At 39.5% G+C, this 25787-nt stretch overlaps 1 protein-coding gene across 1 annotated transcript in view; it reads right to left on the bottom strand.

Moving 5' to 3' along the window:
- LOC124798543 (activating signal cointegrator 1) overlaps nucleotides 1-25787 on the bottom strand; it is a 128199-nt gene that overhangs the window by 47980 nt on the left and 54432 nt on the right. The window contains exons 5-6 of the mRNA XM_047261994.1: nucleotides 14722-14840; nucleotides 6381-6526 (exon numbers count right to left, since the gene is read on the bottom strand). Coding sequence (XP_047117950.1) covers nucleotides 6381-6526; nucleotides 14722-14840 — 265 coding nt within the window. The remainder of the gene's footprint in view (nucleotides 1-6380; nucleotides 6527-14721; nucleotides 14841-25787) is intronic.

Here is a 25787-nt window from a genome sequence, read left to right as displayed (position 1 = left end):
CATGCACTCCCACTGAGTGAAACCTAGTGCGCTAGAGGTGGTAGCGGCTATTTTACGAACATGCTCACTGGGCTGCCACGGGCAAACATGTCATCAGCCAAAGGGACACCAAACTCCACTTCCTTCATGTTGCTCTAGTTTTGTACAGCAAAAGTGAGTAGCTTGCCCCAGACAGTGAGCCACTTGCCTTAAAGAAAGGTCACATGGCAGTGGTTATTGTATTTTTAACCTCTTAGGAACCATTGAAAGAGTCAATGCACATGGATATTCAAGCTGTTTCACCATTTCGTTCAATGTTGTTTGAAGGCCAGAACAAACTTTTCACTGAAGTTCAGGTGATTACAAGTTGACAAGGGAGCCACCCCGTCCCTACACAACTCATGGATGTACGCCAGACTTAGGCCCCCCACCAATGGCATGCGTCAAGCTTTGGTTGGTAAGCTATAACAAACAGCAGATACCTTTTATCGGCCAATTCACAGCCGACACAGTTTACAAGTGATTCATCCATTCTGTTGCATATTTGGTGGTTAATGAGGCGAGTACTGAAAATTAATTTGGGTTGTCACCATCAATGATGATGTTTCTACAACTGTAGCAAAGTTTGTTATCAGTGTTATTTGGGTGAGACGCTTTTGCTACTTTTGGCTTTCTATGACCAAAGTGGTGCATCTGATGTCAGATAAACTGCTGTGTTATGAAGTGGATTAGTTACATTCAAACAATGCAAAATCCAGCACGGAATAATGACAGTATTATGAAAAGGATAGTTGCTACTCACTTTCTGAGTAGCAGATGTTCTGAGTTTTCATATCAGTTTGTCCCAGGGTTAGGCTATGCAAACAATTTCACGGCACACATCAACCTCAAAGCTCTGTCTGCTTTTTTTGGGTTCAGCTGGCGCCAGTAGCTTTCGCAACCAGGTTAAGGTGCAGCTGGATCGCTTAACCTCAATGAGAGTGATTCATCTGATTTCCTAAAATGAATGTGCTATGCCCTTAGTGATCGAAAATGAATCAGCTTCAGCTCTGTGGCAACTTCAAGGTCACAATTAATGTGTAGACAGTTACAGACACATATCCCCCTACCTCGCCCAGAGGAGTTGCTAAAAAAGCTGCTGAGGGGGGGGAGGGGGGGGGGGGGGGGGGGGGGGGGGGAAGGAAGGTCACTTCTTTTCAAAAATCGAGTGGGCTGAAGCCTACATCCAGATTAGAAATCAGAAATGAGCTCTGTACACTCGCTTTAAACTCGGCTCCATACCCATCATCACTGAGTGCCTGTAGACTCACCTCTTGAGTCTCTGCCACTGTCCACTTGTCACTTGAGTATAGCCACAGACTCGTGGCATTCACGCTACATACACAACAGTTTTGAAGGAAACTGCTGCCATTACACTGTAAATTACTAATAATTTATCTCACATAATCACGATTTCGGCATGATAGGCATTCCCAAGCACAAGCTGAAATGTCGCAAAATGTTCACTTTGCCTAGAGTAGAAGTAAGTTATATACCAATATAACATACATTTATACAGATAAAATCTTTCTAAGATTGCTGCAAATTTATTTTAATATTTAATACCTATGCAGATAATGTCTAACAATTACACTGACACATACACACTTACAAGTAATTACAGATCTGAAACAACAGTATCAGAAAACATGACATGAGGAAAACATGCAATCTCGAAATTGTGATTAATTATTAAGATAAATTACAGAAATGAATGATAATGTGGAATTGATTATTTTTGTGGAAATGAGTGATATGCTACACAACTCACTGTCAGCCCACAAACACAAGTTACCATGACCAAATGTATGCCGAAACAGCACACTTTTTTCACAGGTATATAATAGTGATGTTGCTCTGTGTCTAGTTTTTGTTTGATGCAGCACATATGTTTTCTGACATCAGAGGTGGAATATACAAGGATACAACCATTATGTTTGCATTGGATGAAATTCGAACACTTTTCGTCTGAAGGGTCGTCTGTTATCATGAAACTTATTCCAGATATCACTCATCCTTGCATGGAGCACAATTACAAATGTGCACTTATCTTTCACACTAACAATAAGTCACGGCTAGCTTTACACTCCTGCATGCTTTAGTAAGAGAGACCGAGTCGACGAGTATGAAGCAACTGCAGCACCATAATTCTCAGCCTCTTCGAAATCACAGAACTATAGTGATAATGGAGGAAACCTGCTACCACTAACGTAATAGGAGTGCCTTGATTTGTGAAGTATGCAATCCGAAAAATCGACTTGCTCATCAGGTATCATAGGCTCTTAATCCTTCACTGGACCTGGTCACTCCGGGAGTTGTTCATGCCTGTTCGTGCCCACCAGCCCCAGAGGTCGGACCATCATCAGGACCAACAGTGGTTCTGCTTCCTGTGACCGGTGCCAGCCCATCCCTCTGTGAAAAGCCTGTGCTGTCGGCAGCAGGGCTGGCAGCTGGGTCACTGTCTCAAATGCCTCTCCTTGCCATCTCACGATTGTTGCTCCCCGAGCTGGTTCCCCTTAATCGCAGGCCCTGAAACCAAGGTGGCCTCCCTTCTGTCACCGGCCCTGTCCACTGGGTGTACGGAATTGTGCATGTGCCCTCATCTGAATAGTCCCAGCACCAGTCCCAGTGGACTGGGAACTGCTCGCTCCTTTGGCTGCCACCACAGGCACTCTGGATGTCTCGTTGGCTACAGCATCACAGATGACACCGCCTCGTCTGTTTTCATATTCTTGCTGCCACTCCATGACCCAATAAAACTTTGTTACTTAAGGCTGTGTGTTTCCCTGTGTTCTTAGTTAGACAGAGTTGGCTCTTTATGTAAGATAAAACTATGAATTAACCTGGTCTGACCAATGTGAAGGTGTCTCGAGACTGTTGATTCCTTCTGGGAGGACCAGAAAGAGGAGCCCACAATTTGAGAACCCAGCATAATCTTCAGGCTACCATCCTTTCAAAATGTTTGCAGAGTATATCGGTGAGGCTAAATGGTTGACAGTTGTCAACTGACATTAGGTTTTGCCTGGTTTTAAGATTAGGATGATGACAGTAACTGTCCTTTTCAAAGAGGAAACACCTTTCAGCCGAATACAGTTGACGATCTTGAGCAGAAGAGAGTCTGTGAGTCACATTAAGATGTTGGATCATCTGTTTGTGAATTGAATTAGGGCTGGGAGCAGTATCACAAAACAAGTCAAGAGCCTAAAGCAGTTCCCAGTCAAAGGTTCATTATATAATTCAGGGTTTCCAGGAGTGAAGGATAGGGGGATGTCTTCAACTTACTTTTTATGCATTTCATAGGCAACTGGGTAAGAAGAGGGCGAAAAAAACCGTAGGAAAGTGGGTCATGAGGTGTTCAGCAAAAATCAAGGCATCAGTAGAAATATCCCCACATAGGAGGAGACATGAAGCAGTTGTTGATCACCAGCAGACTAGACTAAGGAGCGTAGCTCCCATCTGGGGTGAAGAGGCAATAATTCTGAAGGGCAGTGCTTCCAGCATTTCATTTCACTGCATTTAATTAGGTAGCAAGCCTCTGCATGGAGCCGCTTAAAGGTGACGATGTTGGTCTTGCACGCCCTTTTATGATCCTGAATAACTGTTGCAGTGTCTTTAGTCCACTGTGGTACCAATTGCTGATGGATGGGACTTGCAAAATGGGGGATAACAGTTTTAGAGGTGCAGGTGATCACACACAGGAGTCTTTGACGATTTCGTTGATGTCATCTGACGGAGAGGTGAAGAAGGTAATGGCAAAGGTATACAACTGTCAACTGGCCCTTTGGAGAGCCCAATGCAATCTATCATCAGTAGGGACGAACAGAATCAATGACCAATGGTTCGGTTGCAAATGACATGGGGTGTTTCTATTTCAGAGGGTTGGAAAACTTTCAAGGCATTGCTAGTTGTTGCACTATGAGCTGCGTTGCTAGTACACAGATGTCTAGGGAGAGGGTTTTCTAAAGAGAGTCCTGTCAGCAGTAAATCCCAGAGGAAGATGCTGCTACTCTGGCCAGATGTGGGAAGTCAAGGTGCTGCAGGAATTGCAACAGGTGAGAGTGCCTATTTCATATATGGGCTAATTTACTTGTTGGCTACCAGAGGTCAACTTTGAGGGAACAAAGGGAGTAAGTACTTGAGGTAGTGCCAACGACCCACACACAATACCAGCGGGATGGGATGAAAGCAACTGTGCTTTTTTCCAAGTGTCAAAATATTAGAGGCAATCAGAGACCTTAAGTTACTGTATTTTATGTTCCTTAATTAGGGTAGCACACTTTGGGGCCAGGAAAGATGATTATCTTCACAGTTTACACAGAAAGGTGGTTGCTCACATGAGGAGTTTTCATGAAGTGACCAAAGTCTCCACCAATTTGATTGTCCATGTACCAGGAAGATGTATGCCTGAAGTGTTGACATTTAAGGTTTCACATCAAGGTTGGGTAATACATGTTACTGCCCAGGAAACTGATGTCCCCAAATGGACAGGATCCTACTCATCAGCACAAGCAAGGGGCTAACAATTCAGGCATCAATAATACATTCCCTGTGTAGCCAGCAGCAGGCTACCGCCATGGGTAACTGACGACCTGCACCCTCCCCCTTCAACACGGACTGGCTACCACATTGGGTATTGGACAACATTCCTTGCACAGCATGGCCCATACTTCTTTAAAAATTCTTGAAAGTCAGAGATCAAACCCAGATGTGGGCACCTAATGAGTTAACCAAATAGGTGGTGTAAAATAAATATACAAAGTGGCAAAAGGCATAAATGAAGCCCTATGAGCAAGCTAGGTTGCCAGCAGGGAATCTGTCATAAAGACCAGTCACAGGAAAGATATATGCAGAAAGTAAGCCTGAAGCACGGGAAAGAAAGATGTACTGCAATGGCTTGGGACCCCACACTTGGCACACACATACTCACAAAAGGGATGTGAGCCTCCTGGAGCAACACTAGTTGTGATGACCTTGCATGTGAGGTGAGGCAATCAGTGAAAATGAAGTTAGTAAGTAATTGCACAAAAATAAGATTTGCAAAATAAGACAAAGGGGCCTGAAAGCTTAGAAATGCCCCTAAGGAAAGAAAGAAAGAAAAAGTAGTTTGTGGTAACAAAACAGATATGACATGCATGAATGCATTATTAGCCACAAGAGACAATAATAAAAATGTGCTTTAAAAATACGAGAGGGAGCTCTAATGATGGCTGCCACTCACTTATGGAGTTTCTAAAGTTTGTAGTTATACTGTGATTTTATGGTGCAATATTATGGTGTTATTTCAATGTACTAACAATCTGTTAAGGCAATATGAACTGCACCAAGATTAAAGTGATATTAAAAACAGTGTAAAAAAACACAACATGGCACAAAATAAAATGGGGATTGAAGCTTGACTATCACAGCAGTCTTAAGATAAACAAAAGGAGATGTGTGCACTAAAAATCCAACAAGGACCTTAGCAGATGAGAAATAAGTTACAGATTAACTTATCTGACACCAGTTTGCTTGGTTAGTATTTAAGAATTTTGTATACCTTCCCAGATAAGCACGAGTGGGCTCAAGTAAACTCATGTAACACAAACAATGTGACTGGTTGTGGTAGTGTGTGGATATTATAACATGGCAGTTAGCCATGGCTACAAACAAACAAAAATTAGACCACTCAAGGGGAGAAGAGCAGTGCAGGGAAACAAATTCCACCCCCACCCCCCCTCCCCTCAAAGGGCTGGCAGCCTACATTCATGCTCTGTGCTTCCACAAAAGCACATGGTCATAATGATTGCTGATTCATTCTGGTGCTGCAACAATTGTGCTTGAAACTTGTAGTGGACCAGGATTATTCTCTCCACTCATTTAAAAATAAGAAAATTAGCAATGCACAACACAAAGCAAAATGGAATACACAAACCACTTGGTAACAGCTACAGTGTAATGGTTTGCTAAGGCTGGCAGTTGTAAGTACAGGCCCAACCTCTACCAGTGTTCTTATGACATAGTCATGCATAACTTATACCACAAATAGGGCAAATGATGATGCTCTTGTTGTGTGATCATTAGTACCACATCTGGAGTATACAATGAAAGAAATATGATAAGAATGTTCATGTCTATTATATTTCAAACAGGCGGTAAATGATCACTATCTTTTTAGATTTATACCTCAATTTCCCATCCAGTGATGCTTTACACTGAATAATTATAGCATCTACGATGTCTATGCTCTGTTTTTTTTTTCTTCTTTCAAATTTACCACACAAATTTGTTGCATTGCACATGACTATTTTCTGTCATTGGCAAAGCTCTCTTGTGGAAACTGTAATACAATTTAAATTGGTAAATTACACACACATGGGATTTACCTTGTTCTGTCATACTCCAACAGACGGTTTCTCTGTTGTATAGCATTTTCCAATCCCTGGGGCTTCTGTTCCAGGAGCTTCTTGTACAAATAATCAGACTGTTTCGAACCTGCATTTAGCACTTGCTGCTGCTCTTGTGTGCAAACCTATACAAAATTTTGAATTCAAAGTGCATGAGACAGTAACCAAAAGATATGACACTACACAATAATATTCTTGCTGAAAACTAAAAATATTCCAAGACAGAATGATTTGTCAATACTTAACTTCAAACGGGGAAAATCTAAGTACTGCTGCTATTCATGTATAAAAGTACAAGAAACTGCCCTAGCTTTCAATATTATTAGTTTCTACCTAGGGGAGGAAAGAGGGAGTTGTTGGGGAAGGTTAGAAAAGAGGGGGCTGTCACTCAGATGCCAGTGTGAGGGGGACCCACATGTTGGATGGCGAAAGTAAGACAAAGGTGAAGGAGGTGTCAGAGAGAGTAAGTGGTCAAAAATACTACAATAGTAAGCACTGTGCCAATTTCAGTCCAGAGATGGCAGAAGAGCAGAGTGAGGAGTAAAGATGGATTAAGCAGAAGAAAAATGAAGTGAAAAATCCAATTAAGAACTATCACGAAAAGAGAAAGAGAGACGGGGGAGGGGGATGAGAATTTAAAAAGCAATAAAATATATAAAACATAATAAAAAATAACAATACTGAACACAGAGATGGAGGATTGTATGTTAACAGACGTTAAATCCAGCAGGTGTTGAAATGCGAGGATATGTTAGAGGGTGGGATACCATCTCCATAGATTGGAGACAGAAGTCTCAGGTAGGCGGATTGATATAGCTTGTGTGGCATAGCAGGTACTCAGGTCCCTTGAATGATACGTGGCAACTGGGTTCTGGGTGTCCCCGTGGCAGTCAGTAGTTCTATATCCATTCATGCACTTAGTTTAGTATTGGTTGTTATTTATACAGGTGTAAATTAATTCCTTTTACAGACTTTGAGGACTTGTAGTGGGGACCAAGCCGGTCAAGTTTAGCATTGGAACACATTACCAGAAACATACCATTTACCACTACATGCAAAATACGACAACACACATTGCTCTCTGACTAATGCTGCTTGTCGTCTGGGTCCATTTACAAATAGGGTTTGAGTGAAGACCACCGACATCAGTACGGATACAGTACTTCCTTACTGTGTTCCAGTACACACGATCACCAATCCCTGGTCCTCCAGCATCTGCTACAGCCATAACCCATGCCAGTAGGTCTTCCTCGGATGTCACAGGGGCCTTGTAAATCAAGGATTTCATGTGATCCCCCAGGTAGTAGTCTACTGGATTAAAGTCAGAAGAATATGCAGGCCAAGCAATCTGGCCACCACGATCTATCCACTGTTGCCCAAATCACCAATCCAGACAATCTCCGTCCACTTGTGAAAAATGAGGTGGTGTGTCATCATGCAGGAACCACATTTTGAAGCACATGCAATGGGACATCTTCCAAGAGCCCATGCAGCATGATGTCAAGGAATTGCAAGTACACGGCACCCACAATATGTGGGGGAAGAAGGTATGGCCCAATCACATGCCAATCCAGGAACCCTGCCAAATGTTTTGACCAAATCGTTCCTGAAACCCACAGGGATGTGAAGCACACGAGTTTTCATTAGCCTACAAATGACTGTTGTGGGAATTGAAAACACTTTCCTAAATTAACTTGGTTTCATCCATGAAAAGGATCCACCATGTGAAGTTGGGTTCATCCACACAATGGTGCAAGAACCACCTGCAGACGTACACTCTTGACACAAAATCCTGTGGCTGCATTGCATGTACCTTCTGGGGGTAGTACAATGGTAGCTGCGGTTTGTGAACATGACAGATGGTTTGGTGATCCATATGCAGAGTACATGCTATGTCTCTGATACTCATCACCGTGTCCCCTTCCACTGCATGGAACACAGTCTCTTCAAACTCTGATGTGTTGCATCATTGTGGAGGACCACAGTCAGGCCTGTTGGTGATGAATGAACATGTCTCTGAGTCCCACTGGTACACTGTAGCAAAGATAGGGTGTAAAAGTTTCTGGTGGTGTACAGAACACTCCACTAACAACTGATGAGCAGTCCCCCCCCCAATCGCACAGAGCTTCACCGTATAGAGTAACATCATCTCAGCCTATTCTGCAAATGTGTGGATCACAATGATTAACAGCAACACATTAAAAATAAAATGCACATGCAGCCTGCATTCTGTACTGTGGTGAATGATTACTATTACAAGTAGTACAGTATGAACAAATACCACAAGCACAACAGAAGGTACAACCCTCTCTGGGCATATCACAAACTTAACTAAATGGCATGTAAATAAACCTGTAGTAGGCACAGGATGAAGGTGATCAGTGAATGAAGTTTCGAATATTTATCATACAACATATGGAAATAACTGCATGCTATTATTTGCAAAAAAACTTGTTTATGATATGACGATTATTATGACCATATAGTTAGCCTTGTGCAAGGATGTGAAAGAGTGCATCATGCACTGTCCTTCAGATATAAAACACAATAACTCAGAAACAAAATGAGATCATTCTGTTCTCAATTTTAAATAAAATTTCGATATTTTATCTACAGTTCATCACTGCAGTGTATTGCTAAAGTCAACCATACGCAATGTTTACACAATGCACTTTTACCTCTGCAAACTCTTTAAAATTTTGAGCAGTGTTTCACTTAATTTGATGCAGTGCCGAATATATGATGTATAATGAAAAGAAATTCAGTTCTTTTCGGGTGAAGACATCAGACTGTAAGGATGCATCCTATATAAACGACAGAAGCGACCAACAGCACACAACATCTTCACACGACAAAACATAGCCACAGGTATCGCTATGGAAGTGTCATAGGTGAGCAACGTCCATGACGCTATCTATCCTCTGCTACAAATTGCTGTGTTTGAATTCAAACATGTTTGAATCTTGTCGCTGCATCACATATGATAGTGAAAGTAACAGCTATGGGTCTTTTTGGCAGAGCACTGGAGTGGACATGTTGGCTGCTACAAAATACTTATCACTCAATTTTAAGAGAACTATTTGGCGAAAAAATTTGATTCTTCCACATTTTACAGCTTGATACCTTGGGTTGCATCGCGTTGATTTTGTGTATAGTTCATTTTAGGCCATATATTATTGAGCATGAAATATAGCCAACATATTGAAATTGTATTTAAAATTGAGAGCGAAATGATATCTCTTTTAATTCTCGAGATATCGATTGTCATAACAGCGGACAAGTCACTTGTGGTGCTCCCGCATCCTTCCTGCACATGGGAATCAAGTGATCATAAAAATCATTTTATTTCATAAGCAGTTCAAGACATCGAAAGGAAGTTTTTTGGAAGGTAGAGTACGCTAACAAGGGCATATTTTTTCATATGAGTAACACTCAATATGTTCTTGTCAAATGTTTGAGCTGAATGAAAACAAGATGCTCTACAGATTACACAATGTCTGGATTTTCATAGCCAAATAAAGAGTTGGAAATGGGCAAATGGAATATCAAAGTGACCAGCATATTTAAGTGCTTGAAAGTAATCAGCTTACTTAAGAAAAACTTAATTACTGATTTCAGGAAAAACTGAAATATTTCATAAACTACTGCTGCTAGCTATGAGAATGAAGTGTCAAAAAATTCATATGTTCAACCCCTCGTTATCTTACACATAAAAGATACATTGATGTGACAGTTAACTGTTAAAAAGGCTTCCTTCAAATCAAGTACTAAATTTTGGCAAGAACTGAAGGCACTAAGAAAACAAATGAATGAGGTGTCAATAAGCTCATGCTTTAAAAAAAAAAAAGTCTTCACTTTCTTCTTAAACATTTTGTATGCATTACATATGCAGACTATATTATTTAGATTAATTGAAATGTTTGGTTAACACTGATTGCTGATGAATTACATTCCCAACAATCAAATATCAGTGAAATTTCATTGTTGTTCATTTGTTTTACTATAAGGATTTTTTTTCCGTAACTAAAAGAAAATGGGTGTTTTCCTTACCTGATACATTTCACTTTATTGACGTAAGACTTCATCTATGGTCTGCGATTAAAGGCGTTTTTAAGATTGAAAAACAGTTCGTTAGCAATTTGTTGGTTTTTACTTACGATAATTTCTGCTTGCTTTTTCACCTACACTGGGAAATGATCTGCTAGCATGTCTTCGGTTCCTTTCTTCGTTAGACACTGATTCTTGCTGTCTAATTTTTCGCTGCTTTGCAGAACTATGCATTTTTTTACGTTTTAGACACCACACAGCACTGATGATGCTTTACTTCAATAAAGTGAAATGTGTGTGGTGAGAAAAACCATGAACTTTCTTGTAGTTGTAACGATGGAAGAAAAATACCCCCAGGAATTGTAAGGCAGCTACGGACAATACGGTCGCACAAAGGAAGAATCTAATGTTTTATTACCAATTTAATGTGTGTGATATACTGGGATAGGTGTGTCCACACTTGAAGATCAAGTACTTTGGAAAAACCTTGAAAATGTACTTCAAGGTGCAGTGTAAACAGTATAGGCAAAACTTTTAACATACAGAATTGGTGACAGGACTGTGGCCAAGGCCAAACCCAATACCGAACAATGATCCTGATTAGTAGCCGAAGACACTACCATTACACCACATAGCCCTTGTACAAAACTGCACTCATTATTAGTAGCTGAAGACACCACCATTACACCACAGAGACCTCTTACAGAATTGCACTCATTCTTCCCTATTTACAACAGTCGGTCATTCTTCCACCTTACAAAACTGCACTCATGATTAGTAGCTGAAGATGCTAGCTAAACCACGGAGACCTCTTACGGAACAGCACTCATTCTTCCTTATTTAAGATATTTGGTCATTCTTCCACGCTCTCTGGCTGTTGAAACTTCTTGGTCATCTAAGAAATAATTGTCTTTAATTTATTGATGAGATAGTCAAACGTCTCTCTATTCATCCACACATATTCGAAGAATTTGTATGGTGATCTTAATAACTGATGATATAATTTACGAAATTCCCCATGAAGATTCCTCCCTTCAAACATTTCATGCATGGTGCTCCTTTGTCACCTTATTTTCCTAAGTAAAGCTAATTTTGTTGCCTTACTCTCGAACTACAGTATTCTACTGTTTAGAGGCACTGTTTCATAGAAAAAAACAGTCAATTCTAATAGCCGTCTTGTAGCGGAAGATAATTTCTTGCACACAGGACACCAGAGTGTATCGCCCGAAGCTGCTGCTTCTTGCTGGAGTGTCGCATATCCAGAGGTCACTCACTGTTGGTCGCTTCGGATGCTTACGTATGATGTGGCCTGCCGGTGTGCAAAAATTAAATTTTTTGACCTAATAGTTTTCAAAATATTGGATGATAAGTATTTCATATTGACCAGAACACCATCTCCCAGCACAGGCACCAGCGTTTGGCAAGCAATACAGCTTTAACAAAAGCCGCCTCAGCACAGAATGCAAAGCACACATCTGTAGGAGTGAAAGGGTTAACCATATTTATCCCCATTACAAGTCCTCAATGTCTGTCAGGGAATTTAGTTACATCCGGTAACAAAACAATGTGCAGTGAACTTGTGTTGGTTGGTGAATAACAGTTTGGTCTTCATTTGATAAAATGTAATTCGCCAAAGATGATGCTAGATTAAATGGTAGTGGGTGAGTGCAGGGGCAGGTTTTACTTTGGAAACGACTGGAGGGGTAGGAACCTTGGGGTATAGGGAAAGTCATCTGGAAAAATGATAAGGTTTGACAAGAATGTTGAGAGATTAGGATGGTGAAGGAAGGTGGGAATGGGTGGTGTGGGGAGGATGTCAGAGAGAGATGATCCCATTTCAGGAACTGACTTAAGGAGGACACAGCACTGGCAAATTAATGAGTTGAGGCATTCAACACAAGGGTGCACTGGGTCATAACTTTATAGTTTTCTTGAGTGAATCTTTCTTCTGATGCAACATTCTTGTTGATAGTGTTTAAATGATGTATCTATCAGAAACCAAGTAAACACAGTTAACAAAATTATGCAAAATGTATTCCTACAGTAAGATTTTGTTAAGCTCAATTAAATAGCAATGGAAGTCTTTCAGTTGTGCTGCCAATGATATTTCTAGACATTTAATAATCACATATATACACTAATCTAAAAACTAGTCTTATAATAACAAAGTTTACACTTGAACAAGGTGTATTTGTGACAACTGGTATTGTCAGAAATGTGGAATCAACTGCAAACAATTTGATGAAAGTGTGGAGTACAATAAAACATTTTCTGTGTACAGGACAGGGAACAAGACAGCTAATGTTTGTGTTATTTAAATAATTTTACTCACAATTACAATTTCACACACATGAATCTATGACAACACTCTGTTCCTTTAGTTAACTGAGAGCAAAGACTTGACAAGAGATACCACAAGGTTATCATTGCTCTGCCATCACTGACTGCAAGGTAGCATAGTTGAGTGAAAATGTACATACAATTACAGGCACTTACCTCAACATTTCTAGGTTAGAAAGATACGAAACAGAACCTACTCAACATAGAGAAACTACTGAGGAAGAGGCTGCCTGCATGAATAAGCAACACCCACAGACAGTGAAACAGTCCTTATTCTCCTCTTTTCAACAAACGTTTTATGTTTTCCAGAAAAATCATGTCCCAAGTTACTCATATTCAAATTTTCGGGTTCCAGAATGTTCCAATACTAAAATATACTTCTTTCAAAAATTCACTACCAGATTTTTGTAGCCCACATTTTTCTGATTCCAAAAATGCCTACTTTCACTAGAATAATGAGTTAGTTTGTTAATTATTCAACTAGGAAAACCTAACTTTCTCAAAACTTTATGATCGGCTTTGGAAATCCTAACACACATAGAAACCAGACTCATAAAATATTACCTCTAACTCTGCCTTTTTTAGTTATACAGCTCACAGTTAAACTTGCTCTTTTGCCTATTGCATCTTTATATTTTTTTTAATTTTCCTGATTTTTTTGTTATTATTCAACATGTAATAGGGCTATATTCAAACATTTTATAATTTCTGATATTACGGTTGTCTACAAATAGGCCTGGCACATGTCTCTACAATCAGTCATTAGTTTGAATTCAACATCAATAGTATGCAATTACTGTATTATCAGTTAGTCAGTGATTAGGTATCAAAACATCAATAACATGTAATGAGTTGTTGTCATTAGAGAACTGTGTAATATCATGTTAATGAATGTAGTTTACAAACCTTGACTCTTGCTTGTGAAAAAGCTAATCATCAGACAAGGATCACCGATTATAAATAAAAACCAAGAGTTCAAACATGAAGTACTGTAGTATGGTGTACATTATTTGACATATATTCATTATATCCTTCAACAGCAGGAAGACAACCATCACTGAACAACTATGAAGTTACCGAATGCTGAATACCAGCTGAGCAAACATACAACCCTATACAGGTTAACACATCATCTCTCAAATCTATTGTAATAACACAATCATACAACCAAATTTTATACAGTGAGAGGTTAACTGTTTACAATCAAATCTGATTTCTCTCTTCAATGAGATGTCATAACATATTAATTCTAATAAGAATGGATTTGAATTGTTCCTTCTGTCATCAATATCTCAAAACTTTGCATATCTTACTTCCCATTACCCAGCTGAGATTTAGGTATTCTAATCATGGAAAAAGAAATTGTGTCAAATTAACACCTTATAGTTAGTCAATCACCGTCTCCGCAAATGGAATGTGATTTTTTTCAAGAGCAGTCAACTGGCAACTAAAGAACTGTCCACAGAAGAATGTCTGCCTTTGAATGGAAGGAAGAAAGATTTATGTTTACAGTGTCATAACTTGCAAGGTCAGTGGAAACAGAGAACAAGTTGAAATTGGATAGGGTGGATTGGGAAATAAATTGTTTCCGGTTTTCAAGGAAACCATCTAACATCCCTGAAGCAATTTAGGAAAACCACATAAAACTTAAATCTGAGCAGCTGACAGAAGACTGAACCCTGGTGGTTTTCCCAAATGTGAGTCCAGTGACTTAACAACTTTGTCATCCCATTCAGCATATTTGCAAGATGGTGAAGATGATCAAAACCATCCAGTCAAGGAATGCCTTACTTGAAACCTAATCTGCATAATAAGTAATTTTATTTGATGTAATCTTATGTAACAAAAATATTAGTTGCCGCAATAATGATGAACAACAATAGCACTAATAACAACAGCATTGTTAATTTGATCCATGCCAATAATTTCTCACCAAGTTTTTGCAAACAAAGCAAGGTCCAGAGCCTTCTTGTTCACAAACTATTCTGCCACAATGCAGACAGTTGTTAATAAGCCCATGTTTGCTAGCTTGGCAGTCACAGCGATGTCGACCTTAAAGACAAAAAATAGCAAGAGTTATAAAAATACAAAAAAGTGTAAGCATGTATAGTTAACTACATTGAATATTTCACATAATCTATACTGGGAAGTTGTAATTAAGCCATAGTAATGCCAGTAAATAGTTGGAAAAAAAGGAACATATCCACAAAAAACAAAACTGGTTGACAAAACTTATAAACAGTGCAAAGAAAGTAGGGTTGACAGCTTCAAAAATTCAAAGTGGAACTGTGTTTGATGTTAGCATGATCTGTACAGCAACTTTACATTCAAAGAGTGTAATCCTAAAAATGCCTCACTTATATTGATATAAATTCATAGTTCAAATAATGACAATATTACAAATGATTGCTACTCACCACAGAGAGATGTTGAGTTCCCACTGTTTCGTAGTTTAAATAAATATTTAAATAGACAACTGAGGAAGTTAGTACTTAAATAAACTAAAGGTGAAAAAAAGACTCCATTGTAATCATGTTGCATAATTTCAAAGCAAATTCTGAAGCTTTCAACAGCTGTCATCACCATGACCTTCAAAAGTGCAACTACTGACTGCAAGGGTTTGCACAGTGTTCTCATTATATAGATGAGGTATTATCATGTGGAACCTTCTGGAGGAAGACTTGAGTGACACATGAAACATGCACAGTACAGGAAGTTGGACAGCTTGTAGCAGATTTGGTTCGCCACATGTCTGCATTAAATCAGGTGGCACAAGTGGCTGGCACCACATTTGAATTACCACCTGTGTTTGTCTTTGCTCGTAGATCAAGTCCTGTCACCATACCCTACTAACTATGTCCCCCTGATCTTGTTCATCTCTTTCATGAGGAAATTCAAATATGAAGATATGTTCCCTAAACCTTAATCTTTTCAAGCTGTATTTTGAGCCTATTCTCTAGGAATACAATGAGTATTATGAGAGGATGAATAGAACAGCAATAGGTACTGAACTACTGGCAGCTGCCATAAACTTCTTCCTGGAGAATTCTGAAAAATAATCTTTCAAATTTTCAACTGTCTTATTTCATCCAGTACATCTATAACACATTTTTATATGGCATCATGGGGAGGGTGCATTGCAACAATGTGCGGATCACATGAATGATGCTCGGCCCAACATTATACTGGGTGTCCCACTCAAACCTCCCTGATTTCAAGAACCCAGGAGAGAAAAACCATAGTAGATAAGGCAGTCAAAAATGCACCACATTGTAGAGGATCTCAAAGAATTTATATTCCCACATTAGAAATGCCAAGTATCGTCGCCAGTGTGCAGCATGGTTGCATGAAAGGAAAATGGCGAGTCAACAGCAGTGTGCGCAAGCAGTAAGGTGGTTTGCAGAAACAAAATCGTCGATTACTGTGCAAAGAAATTATCGTCTTATGTATGAGTGTGAGTCACCTGATGCAAAAACAATTAAGGAATGGTATAGGAAGTTTCTGGCACAGGAAGTGTTCTGAAACATTCTGGCAGTGCACATTACGGAGTTTCAGAAGAGACAGTGGAGGATATCAGACAAACGTTTCTCAGAAGCCTACAGAAGTCAATTCGTCAAGCATCTAGGTAACCTGATGTACCTCGATCAAGATTGCACTGTGTAGTTCACCAGCGTCTTCATATGTGTGCTTACAAAGTGCAAATCCTGCACCATCTGACGCCAAACAACAAATCACGCCGACAACAATTTGCCGTGGATATGCTGCAGCGTATTGAAATGGATGCCAGCTTCCCGGAAAGATGTTTATTCTCAGATGAGGCAACCTTCCATCTATCAGGAAGGGTTAATAGGCATAATGTTTGGATTTGGGGTTTACAAAATCTGCACATTGTCATTGAAAATGTTCATGATAGCTCTAAACTAAATGTCTGGTGCAGGCTGATGCATGACAGGACTGTTGGACCGTTCTTCTTTGCAGAACAGTTTGTGTACCCTCAGATATGAGATTTGCAACCCAATATCATTTTTCAACAAGATGGAGCTCCGCCGCATTGGTCAATGGCTGTTCGCAAGTTCCTGGATAGGAAGTTTCCCAATTGTTGGATCAGACACGGAGGACCCATTGCCTGGCCACCACGTTTACCCGACATTATGCCGCCTGATTTCTTCATGTGGGGATTCATGAAGGACCACGTGTATGTGACCAAAGTGGACGATATTCCTACGTTGTGACATCATACTGCTAATGCGATTGCAACAATAACAGAGGAAATGTTACAAAGAACTTGGCAAGAAATTAAAAATAGAGTTGATATTATTTGTGCTACAAATGATTCACATGTAGAGGTCTATTGATGATAAATAAATAAATTCTTTCAGATGCTCTACAATGTGGTGCATTTTTCATTGTCGTATGTACTGTGGTTTTTTTCCCTGGGTCTTTGAAATCAGGGAGGTTTGAGTGGGACACTCTGTATTTACTGGAGAGAATGAGAGAATAGGCAACTACCCTTTTTGGATATGTAGAGCAAAAGGGCGAAGGCTAGCTTCGTCATTCAGTGTACAGAGAACCAAACACCACCACCTCGTACCTGAATGCAAATAAGTTTTCATTATCCCTTGCACAAAAAGTTTATAGTCAATGTGTTGGTATACGCAGCTAAGATGATTTCTGATGAGGACCATCTACAGTTTAACATTCGCGATTTGTACTGAATGAAAATGATTACCGTATTTACTCGAATCGAAGCTGCACTTTTTTCTGGTTTCTGTAATCCAAAAAACCGCCTGCAGCTTAGAATCGAGTGCAAAGTAAGTGGATGTTCTGAAAAATATTAGTAGGTGCCGACACAACTAACTTCTGCCGTCGAATATATGTAGCGCTACACAGGCACGCTTTGCAGGAACAAAGATAAATACTGGCACTAAAACCTCCGTGTCAGAAAATAAATTTTAAAAAAAGTAAAAAACGAGCTTTTTTCTGCGCCTCAAGTATGAATGTAGCAGCCTTTCAAGAATTCATAGCAACAAAATAAATTTCTTTACACAAAAATACCAACAATGCACAAGGACTAGGATTGTCGCACGAGTTGATACACTGGGGCTCATTAAGATTTCAGGTAGCGGCACCTATTGATTCTTGGAATTTTGTGAAATGCTTGTTGATGTTAGTGAACCATAATGAAGCACTTTCATCATAGTGCCAAATTCAAGAGGGGAGTTATTTCTTTTGCGGAACACTTTCATCATAGTGCCAAATTCAAGAGGGGAGTTATTTCTTTTGCGGAACAAAGTTCTAATCGTGCTCAGGTCTGTGATACGGAATTGACGAGAGCAATGTCAGGCGATGGTGACTGCAGAGAGACAAATTATTTGAACGTTCAAGTAGCAGGAAAGCATTTAGTGGGCCAAAGTGTGGCCACCATCGTGTGCTAGAAGTGATTTTAAATGAATTTGTTAAGGAACAGCATCAGAAATTCCTGCCTGTGAATGCAGAAATTTTAAAAATTAAGGCACATGAAATTGCTAGAGAGCAAAAAATCGAAAATTTTAAAGCTAGTCGCAGCTGGCTTGATCTGTTTATGGAGCACTGGAGTTTTCACATCGGAAACGAACTTCAGTTCCACAAAAGCTGCCAAAAAATTATGAAGAAAAACTTGTGGAATTTCGGCGCTTCATAATTAGGTGGCACACAAAAAAGCAATACCTTCTTGGTCAGATGGGAAATGCTGACCACACTCCCATATATTTTGACAAGCCGTCAAATTATACGGTTGATGCCAAAGGAAAGAAAGACATAAGTGTTCTTACATCAGGGGATGAAAAACAGTGGATGTCCGTCACGTTTGCTTGCACAGTAGATGGACATAAATTAACCCCATTCATAGTTTTCAAGTAAAAGACTTTACTGAAACCAGAAGTGTTTCCAAAAACTGTAATTGTACGAGCAAACGAAACTGGGTGGTTTTCGGAGGACATGATGCTGGAATTATGCATGTGTGGAATCGTCGTCCAGATGCAATGCTTGGTTTACACAAGTCTGTTGATATTAGACGCATACGCAGGCCATACAACACCTGCAGTAAAATGAAAATTAGAGGAAAGCAAAACAGACTTGGCAGTAATTCCAGGCGGGATGACGTCAATTCTGCAACCACTTGACATCTGTTTGAACAAACCATTTAAGGACAAGCTTAAAGCCATGTCCACAGACTGGCTTTCAAAAAGCGACAGACAACTGACTCCAACAAGACGTGTAAAATGCGCAAGTTTGTCGCAAGTGTGCCAATGGATTTATGATGCATGGAAGTGTGTTCCAAATCAGACTGTGCAACAAGCATTTAAAAAATGTTCGATATCCAATGCACAAGATGGCATGGGGGACGATGCTCTGTATGAAGAAATGAGCAACAAAGAATCGAGTGATACTGATTCAGAATCATGACTGATATTTTAAACATTTCGTATAAGATGTATTACAAACCTAATAACGTTTTGTTTTAAATTTCAGCCTTTAATCTCTAAATTATTTTCATCCTTATTTTATAAGTGTTGCTACTCTGCATTGTACAGGATAGAAAAGTGTGGAGAGCTGCATCAAACCAGTCTATGGACTGAAAACAACAACAACAACAACAACAACAACAACAACAACACATTCTGCATTTGAAGTCATCACTAAAAATCTACTACGAAAATCTGACTGGCAAGACTGTTTGGGATGTATGTCAATGGCCAACTCTACGTTCTGAACTTCTTCCTACCTGTGACAAGAGATGGTTGCTAATAGGAACTTTTATGAATCGTGAATCACATGCAGTATTCTCTTCACCATAAGAATAATACGAATGTAAACATTATGCCATGTATTCTTTCGTGTTTGCTGCTATCTCATTTAAATCCTGTCTGCCTAACAAAATATGAAACTCGACTGAGACAACAGCAAATGCGGAAGAATATACAAATCATGTCACATTTATATTCATATTATTTTTATGCTAAATGGTGATACAGTCAGAAATGAAGCACGGCAACTGACTAGATTTTTAAATCTAAGATGACTCTAATTTCTGTGCAGAATGTAATGTACTAAAGAGGCATCTGCAAATATTTTCAAACGGAGAAAAATTTTCGCTAAACTCCCGTTCAGAACATCTTCTATCATACGCAGTCTATTATTTTGTTCTTGTTGATCATTATCAAAGAAAGCGGCAGTGTAAGTAACAACAAATAGTCTCTTGCCATTGTTTCGCTAATGAGACAATTCCTCTCTTTTTTTTATTGTAAGCTGCGGTAGCGCACACAAAAGCAAGCCATACAGCGAACGGCAACGGTCGTAAACACTCATTATCAGAATGCGACAAACACTGCATGACACAGTACAATAATGCATTTTCAGCTTAGAGCGACGTAAACACCTATAACAAAGATGACGACACTTATCAGATCAAAGCAAAATAAGCAACACATTCAAACCAGACGAAGCACATGAAAAAGGAAGGCTACCCATATAAATATATAAATACGGAAGGAGCACTTGACACATAGCAATGGCTGCCTGGTAAAGCTTAACTGCTAAGCTTACGACTCAAACCAAACTAATGTAGCTGTATCTTCATCCATTCGACCTAAGTTGTGTCTCAGGTTACAATGGACCAACTTTGTTTCGATTTGGAGGTGCGGTCTAAAACTTTTCTCCCCCCTTGAATGTCAAATCTCAAATTTCAGGTGCGGCTTGGATTCGGGAAATTTTTTTCCCTTGATTTTGAGTCTCATTTTTCAAGTATGGCTTAGATTCGAGTGCAGCTTAGATTTGAGTAAATACGGCACAGCTTGCATGTTGTAGAGGCTTTCAGGTGCAACCGACAAAGGACTTTTGTAATTCGCAGAAGAGGCCAAGTTAACAGCATTTCTTGTGTACTGTGAAGTAATGACCAGCAAAATAGGACACTTGCTCCTGAGATATGAATTGATACAATTGTTCTGGTCCACCTTCAGCATCTTGGATCTGCTATGCTTCATTAAAGACAATGTATGTCTTGAGTGTTTATGTGTGTGGCAGCTCTTGTGAATTTAGTAGCATCTACATAGGTCAAACAATCCCTAGGTCATCAAGCACTGTGCTGAGCAAATGTGTCACATAAAACAAAGAGTATTGGAAAAATTGGATGAACATTGCCTTTAAAATAGCCATACAGTACAGTTTGAAAAGACAAGGGTATTGGGATTCTAGGAGTACATACTTCAGTAGGGCATGGTTGTGGGACTTGGACACTGACCGAAAACTAAGACAGATGTTTGACACTTAAACAGTGGCAGGAACAGCAATTTCAAGCATACCTCTTATTGCTACCTCACACTATTCTGTCCAAAGCAGACCTGAGCTGGGAGAAGTTGCCCAGCGCATCATCCAAAATGAGACCTTTCAGCTTTCCTGTCTCAGATGCTGCTACTTTGCCTATACAAGCAGAACACAATACCAACACCGACAGTCAATAGTTTCACTTCTGGTATTCTATAGATCAGGGCATGGAATGACTGGTCTCTTAATAATGAGGACTAAAAAAGAGAAATGGGTAAGTTGATGTTAAATATAGTGGGAATTAGTAAAGAGAGGTGGCAGAAAACTGGATTTCTTGTCAGGTAAGTATAGAATTATCAACTCAAAATCAAATGCGGTAGTCACAGAAACAAAATTAATAATGAATATCAAGGATATGCAAGTAAACTATTATGAACAGCATAGTGAATACATTATCGTAGCGCCGGCCGGAGTGGCCGAGCGGTTCTAGATGCTACAGTCTGGAACCGCGCGACCGCTACGGTCGATAGTTCGAATCCTGCCTCGGATTGGATGTGTGTGATATCCTTAGGTTAGTTAGGTTTAAGTAATTCTAAGTTCTAGGGGACTGATGACCTCAGCAGTTAAGTCCCATAGTGCTCAGAGCCATTTGAACCGTTATCGTAGCCAAGAAAAACACAAAGCCAAGACTCATCAAAGTAGTACACGCATATGTGTCTGTTAGCTCTGCAAGTGATGAAGTGATTGAACAACTGTATGATGATAAAAAATAAATTATTCTAATAGTTAAGAGAGGTGAAAATTTAATTGCGACAGGGGACTGGGATTTGAAAATACTTAAAGAAATAATGGAAAAAACAGTAGGATGTCATAAGACTAGGGGAAAGGAATGAAATGAGAAGCAAACTGGTAGAATTTTGCTCAGAGCAAAATTTAATTACTGCGGACATTCAGTTCAATCATGAAAGAAGATCGTACATGTGGAACAGACCCAGGGACAGTGGCAGCTGCTGTGTAAGAGCACATGAACAACCTAACTTTTGACACCTTGCAGATTTATTGATTATTTCTCTTTTTAAATATTGTTAAACGTAACATAGATGCTGCAATCTGAAAGACATGGCACTTAAATCTATTGTGCTACTACTCCTCTAGACACCATGAAACTTGTCATCAGAGTCGTGGGCATACCAACAGTTGTGCACATTTTGAGGAGCTTCTGCGCATGCGCAACTCGCATGATGTAGTTGCCTTATAGCCAACTATATATGGATTTCATAAACAAAGTGCATGGGTCGTGATGTGCACAGTCACTCAACTAGAAGTTTATGTCAGTGCCACCAGGTGGTAGCACACTGTGGCAGACTTTTATCCCCATTCTCTTGGCATAAATCCTGCTAGACGATAGCACACTCCTAAGGTATGTTAATTCACTCACTATATACTGCAGTAAACTTACATCAGACTACATTAGATGCTAAAGTTGTATTGACAGTAAACCTATTTTGTGGGTTTTCTGAATGAGTTACAGTATTTTAAGTTATGAACTTTATCATACAGCCTAATGCACATCACTGTCCAGTGTAGCATTTTGGGGTTATGTAACAACTTTGGAGTGAAATATTCCCCTAACTCTTTGTACTGCCCCGTTTTAAAGAAGGAAAGAAAGATACAGGAGTAAAAAGCCACTGACTGTCTTTTGTATTTTGAAGCAAAGAAAAAATATGAATGCCTTGGCCTAGTTCAAATGAATGCAAACTGTGCATCCACATCTCCCCCAGTGGTGGGCCATGGTGGGCACTTAAAAACATTTGATCATGCATGATGCCCCCCGCCCCCTTTTCCCTTTTCTCAGGGCCTACACTCAGGAGAATACTACCTAATAACAAGGTTCAACCAGTGGTTGATGAAGGGAAGGCCTATGAGCCACAGAGTAGTTTCCACATCATCCTTTCCAGATATACAAGCCACCACCAGCACCAACACAACAGGTGTTGAAATTATGCATTTTGATATTGTTTCTATTCAACAAATGGTGTAAGCAGAGGTTGAAACATGACCAATCTTTTCACCTCCCCTGGATATACCTACATTCATCATCCAATGTAAATGTAACAGTTATTTTGACCACATACCCGAATCCAGACACCTATTATAATTTTATCCAAGAATATGTATTGTTCTTCAGGAAACCCTGTTCTCTGAAACATATGCTCGTATTGTTCAAACATTTCATTGATATTACTCACATTTAGGCATTGAAATGTATCGGTGACAACAGGTGAAAAATTATGCTGGACTAGGACAAGAACTTGGATTTCCTGCTTCACCCGAGTGGTCGCATTAACCGCCTCAGCCATCTTCCACCAGATAGGGAGAAAAAGTATCTAGCAACAGTTAACCTGATTCCCCAGCTGCCCTGCTTCCCCTCCTCCTGGATGACTTCAATGACTACAGCCCAGTGGGGTGTATTAGAAAATGCAACGAGGCAATCTAAAACTTGATTTACACTAAAGTGGATAGAAGGAAATACAAGTGAACAAGCATTTGCAAACAATTTGCTGCATGCCTATTACATAGTCAGCACATCCGGGCACACCATCCATCACAAAAGAGTGCAGCATAACAAGGGCTGCTAATGGTGCTGCCTTCACCAGTGCCATAGTGACCAGCTGATGTATCAAGTGATGACATTTAAACCAGTTCTCCTACCATCCAGCTGCCACTCGCCAGCTGTTATATTGCCTATGTAACAGTACTCTGTGAGCATGTGTTACTCTGCTTGTTATTGGACTTCTCTCACATTGAAGCTCTTTCGACTTGGATTTGTACGCTTATAGTCACATCGTGTTCAGAGTCAATCAAAACTGTTACTGGCACACAGAATATAACACAATACAGTAAGACCTATGATGCAAAACTTTGATGTTCTGGGGGAATTACACTGACCACTGTTTCAGAAGAAGTAAGCAAAATTGCACAGGAAAAAGGAATTTAAGTGTCTGACTTTGCCTACAAGTGCAAAATGCTTGGAGGCAGTGCACTTAAAACTGAATTCCAGTTCCGTCTTTCCTTAGAACATACGTTGGTTGATGCTTTTTGCTCACTTTTCATTACAATTGAGTTGGAAATTTAAAAGCAGAACATTAATTATCAAAAACCAACACAACCTGAAGATAGGCTAGAATGACAACACTGATTAGGAACTGTAGATGTTTCTATCACTGTAGTGACTGTTTTTGATTTCAATAGCTGCTATATATCTCAGGTAGTTTCTGATGACAGCAATAACTTACGTGAAGCACTTCAAGGATTAATCAAACAATGAAAAATCCAGGACGGAATGTAACAATATTGCACTTCAAGGATTTTATTAAATAATGTGTCAAGGAAGATAATGCTGATAAAATTTGATTAATGAAATGTAAAATATACATATGACCTGTCACATAGGCTACTTGAAAAAATATGCTATTTAGTTTATTAGAGGGCACATAAGAGTTGTCCCGGGAACACAATTTTTATTTATCATCAAAAATTTTTAACACAGATGTGATACATCAGCCATGTAATCACAGCTAACATGAATGTAAGCAATGAAAACGGTTAGTCTTTCACACATTTTTTTATATTAATCAGCAAATACACAGCCACTTACACTTGTCTCTTGCAAGTAAATTTATGGAAGTTTTCTTTGGAATAAAAAGAAACATGAAGCTAGTGCTAATTCACTTTATTTCCTGTTGATGCATGCATCTAATGAATTTACTGTCTTTCTTGCATCCCAAGTTGGACTTTCGAGTGATTTTTGGTAATTTTCTGCCAATCACATTTATTTTCCTTTGGTATTTGGACTGTAGATCTCTTTAGATCCCAGAAGCACCTATGATATCTATATTCTTCTATCAGCAACATTACATTCTTTTCAGAACACTCCATCACACATGCAACTTTTGTCAACAGAAACAGAAAACATAGAAGGAAAAAGCTTTATGTCCTGCTAGTGCAAAAATGAGAAGGAATGACCTTCCTTCGTTGGTTTCTTAAGGGAATGACAAACAGTGGAACACCAGCAAACACTGAAGAATGTGGAACAAACACAAATGGATGTAGTTTACTTATACTCACCAACTGTTAACACCAGCCAAAATTCTCATTCCCCAATGCTTGTTCACTTGTTATCGCTCTGGTGTAAACTAGGCTTAATGGAAACGAAAAATCACAGATCTTGACTTGTGATTATTCAATAGTGGCACTGCTACTCATTCCATTGTGGCACATGGAACATATCCAGCCACATTCCTTTTCATCTAGAGCTCCAGTCTCCTCTCCCAAATCAAATAGGGGGTAAATTACAACATCTTTCAAGGTTGCTATTTCCCTGTTGTTTTGTCCCTCCGACACTTAACTGCCTATGCACCCACCATGACAGACTGTCAAGAAAGCTTACTGGCGAGCTTTCTAACCATTCTACCATGTTTCCTACACCATCCTACCATACACTGCTCTCCATGCGGGAATACCAACACTGTACTACAGGGCACGACTATTACAATACTAAAAGCAGCTTAATTAACAGCCCTTTGTACTCATTGGAAACCAGTCACATAATGCACACAGCAAACCACCAAGATCAAGATAGTATGAATGACAATGAGAGGAACACAAGGCAGCATAAAAATTAGAGGAATGTTGTTC

The sequence above is a fragment of the Schistocerca piceifrons genome, chromosome 5 (assembly GCF_021461385.2).
Source record: "Schistocerca piceifrons isolate TAMUIC-IGC-003096 chromosome 5, iqSchPice1.1, whole genome shotgun sequence".
Classification (NCBI taxonomy): Eukaryota; Metazoa; Arthropoda; class Insecta; order Orthoptera; family Acrididae; genus Schistocerca; species Schistocerca piceifrons.
Note: the sequence above shows the minus strand (reverse complement) of the source record. Positions and strands in the feature narration are given on the sequence as shown.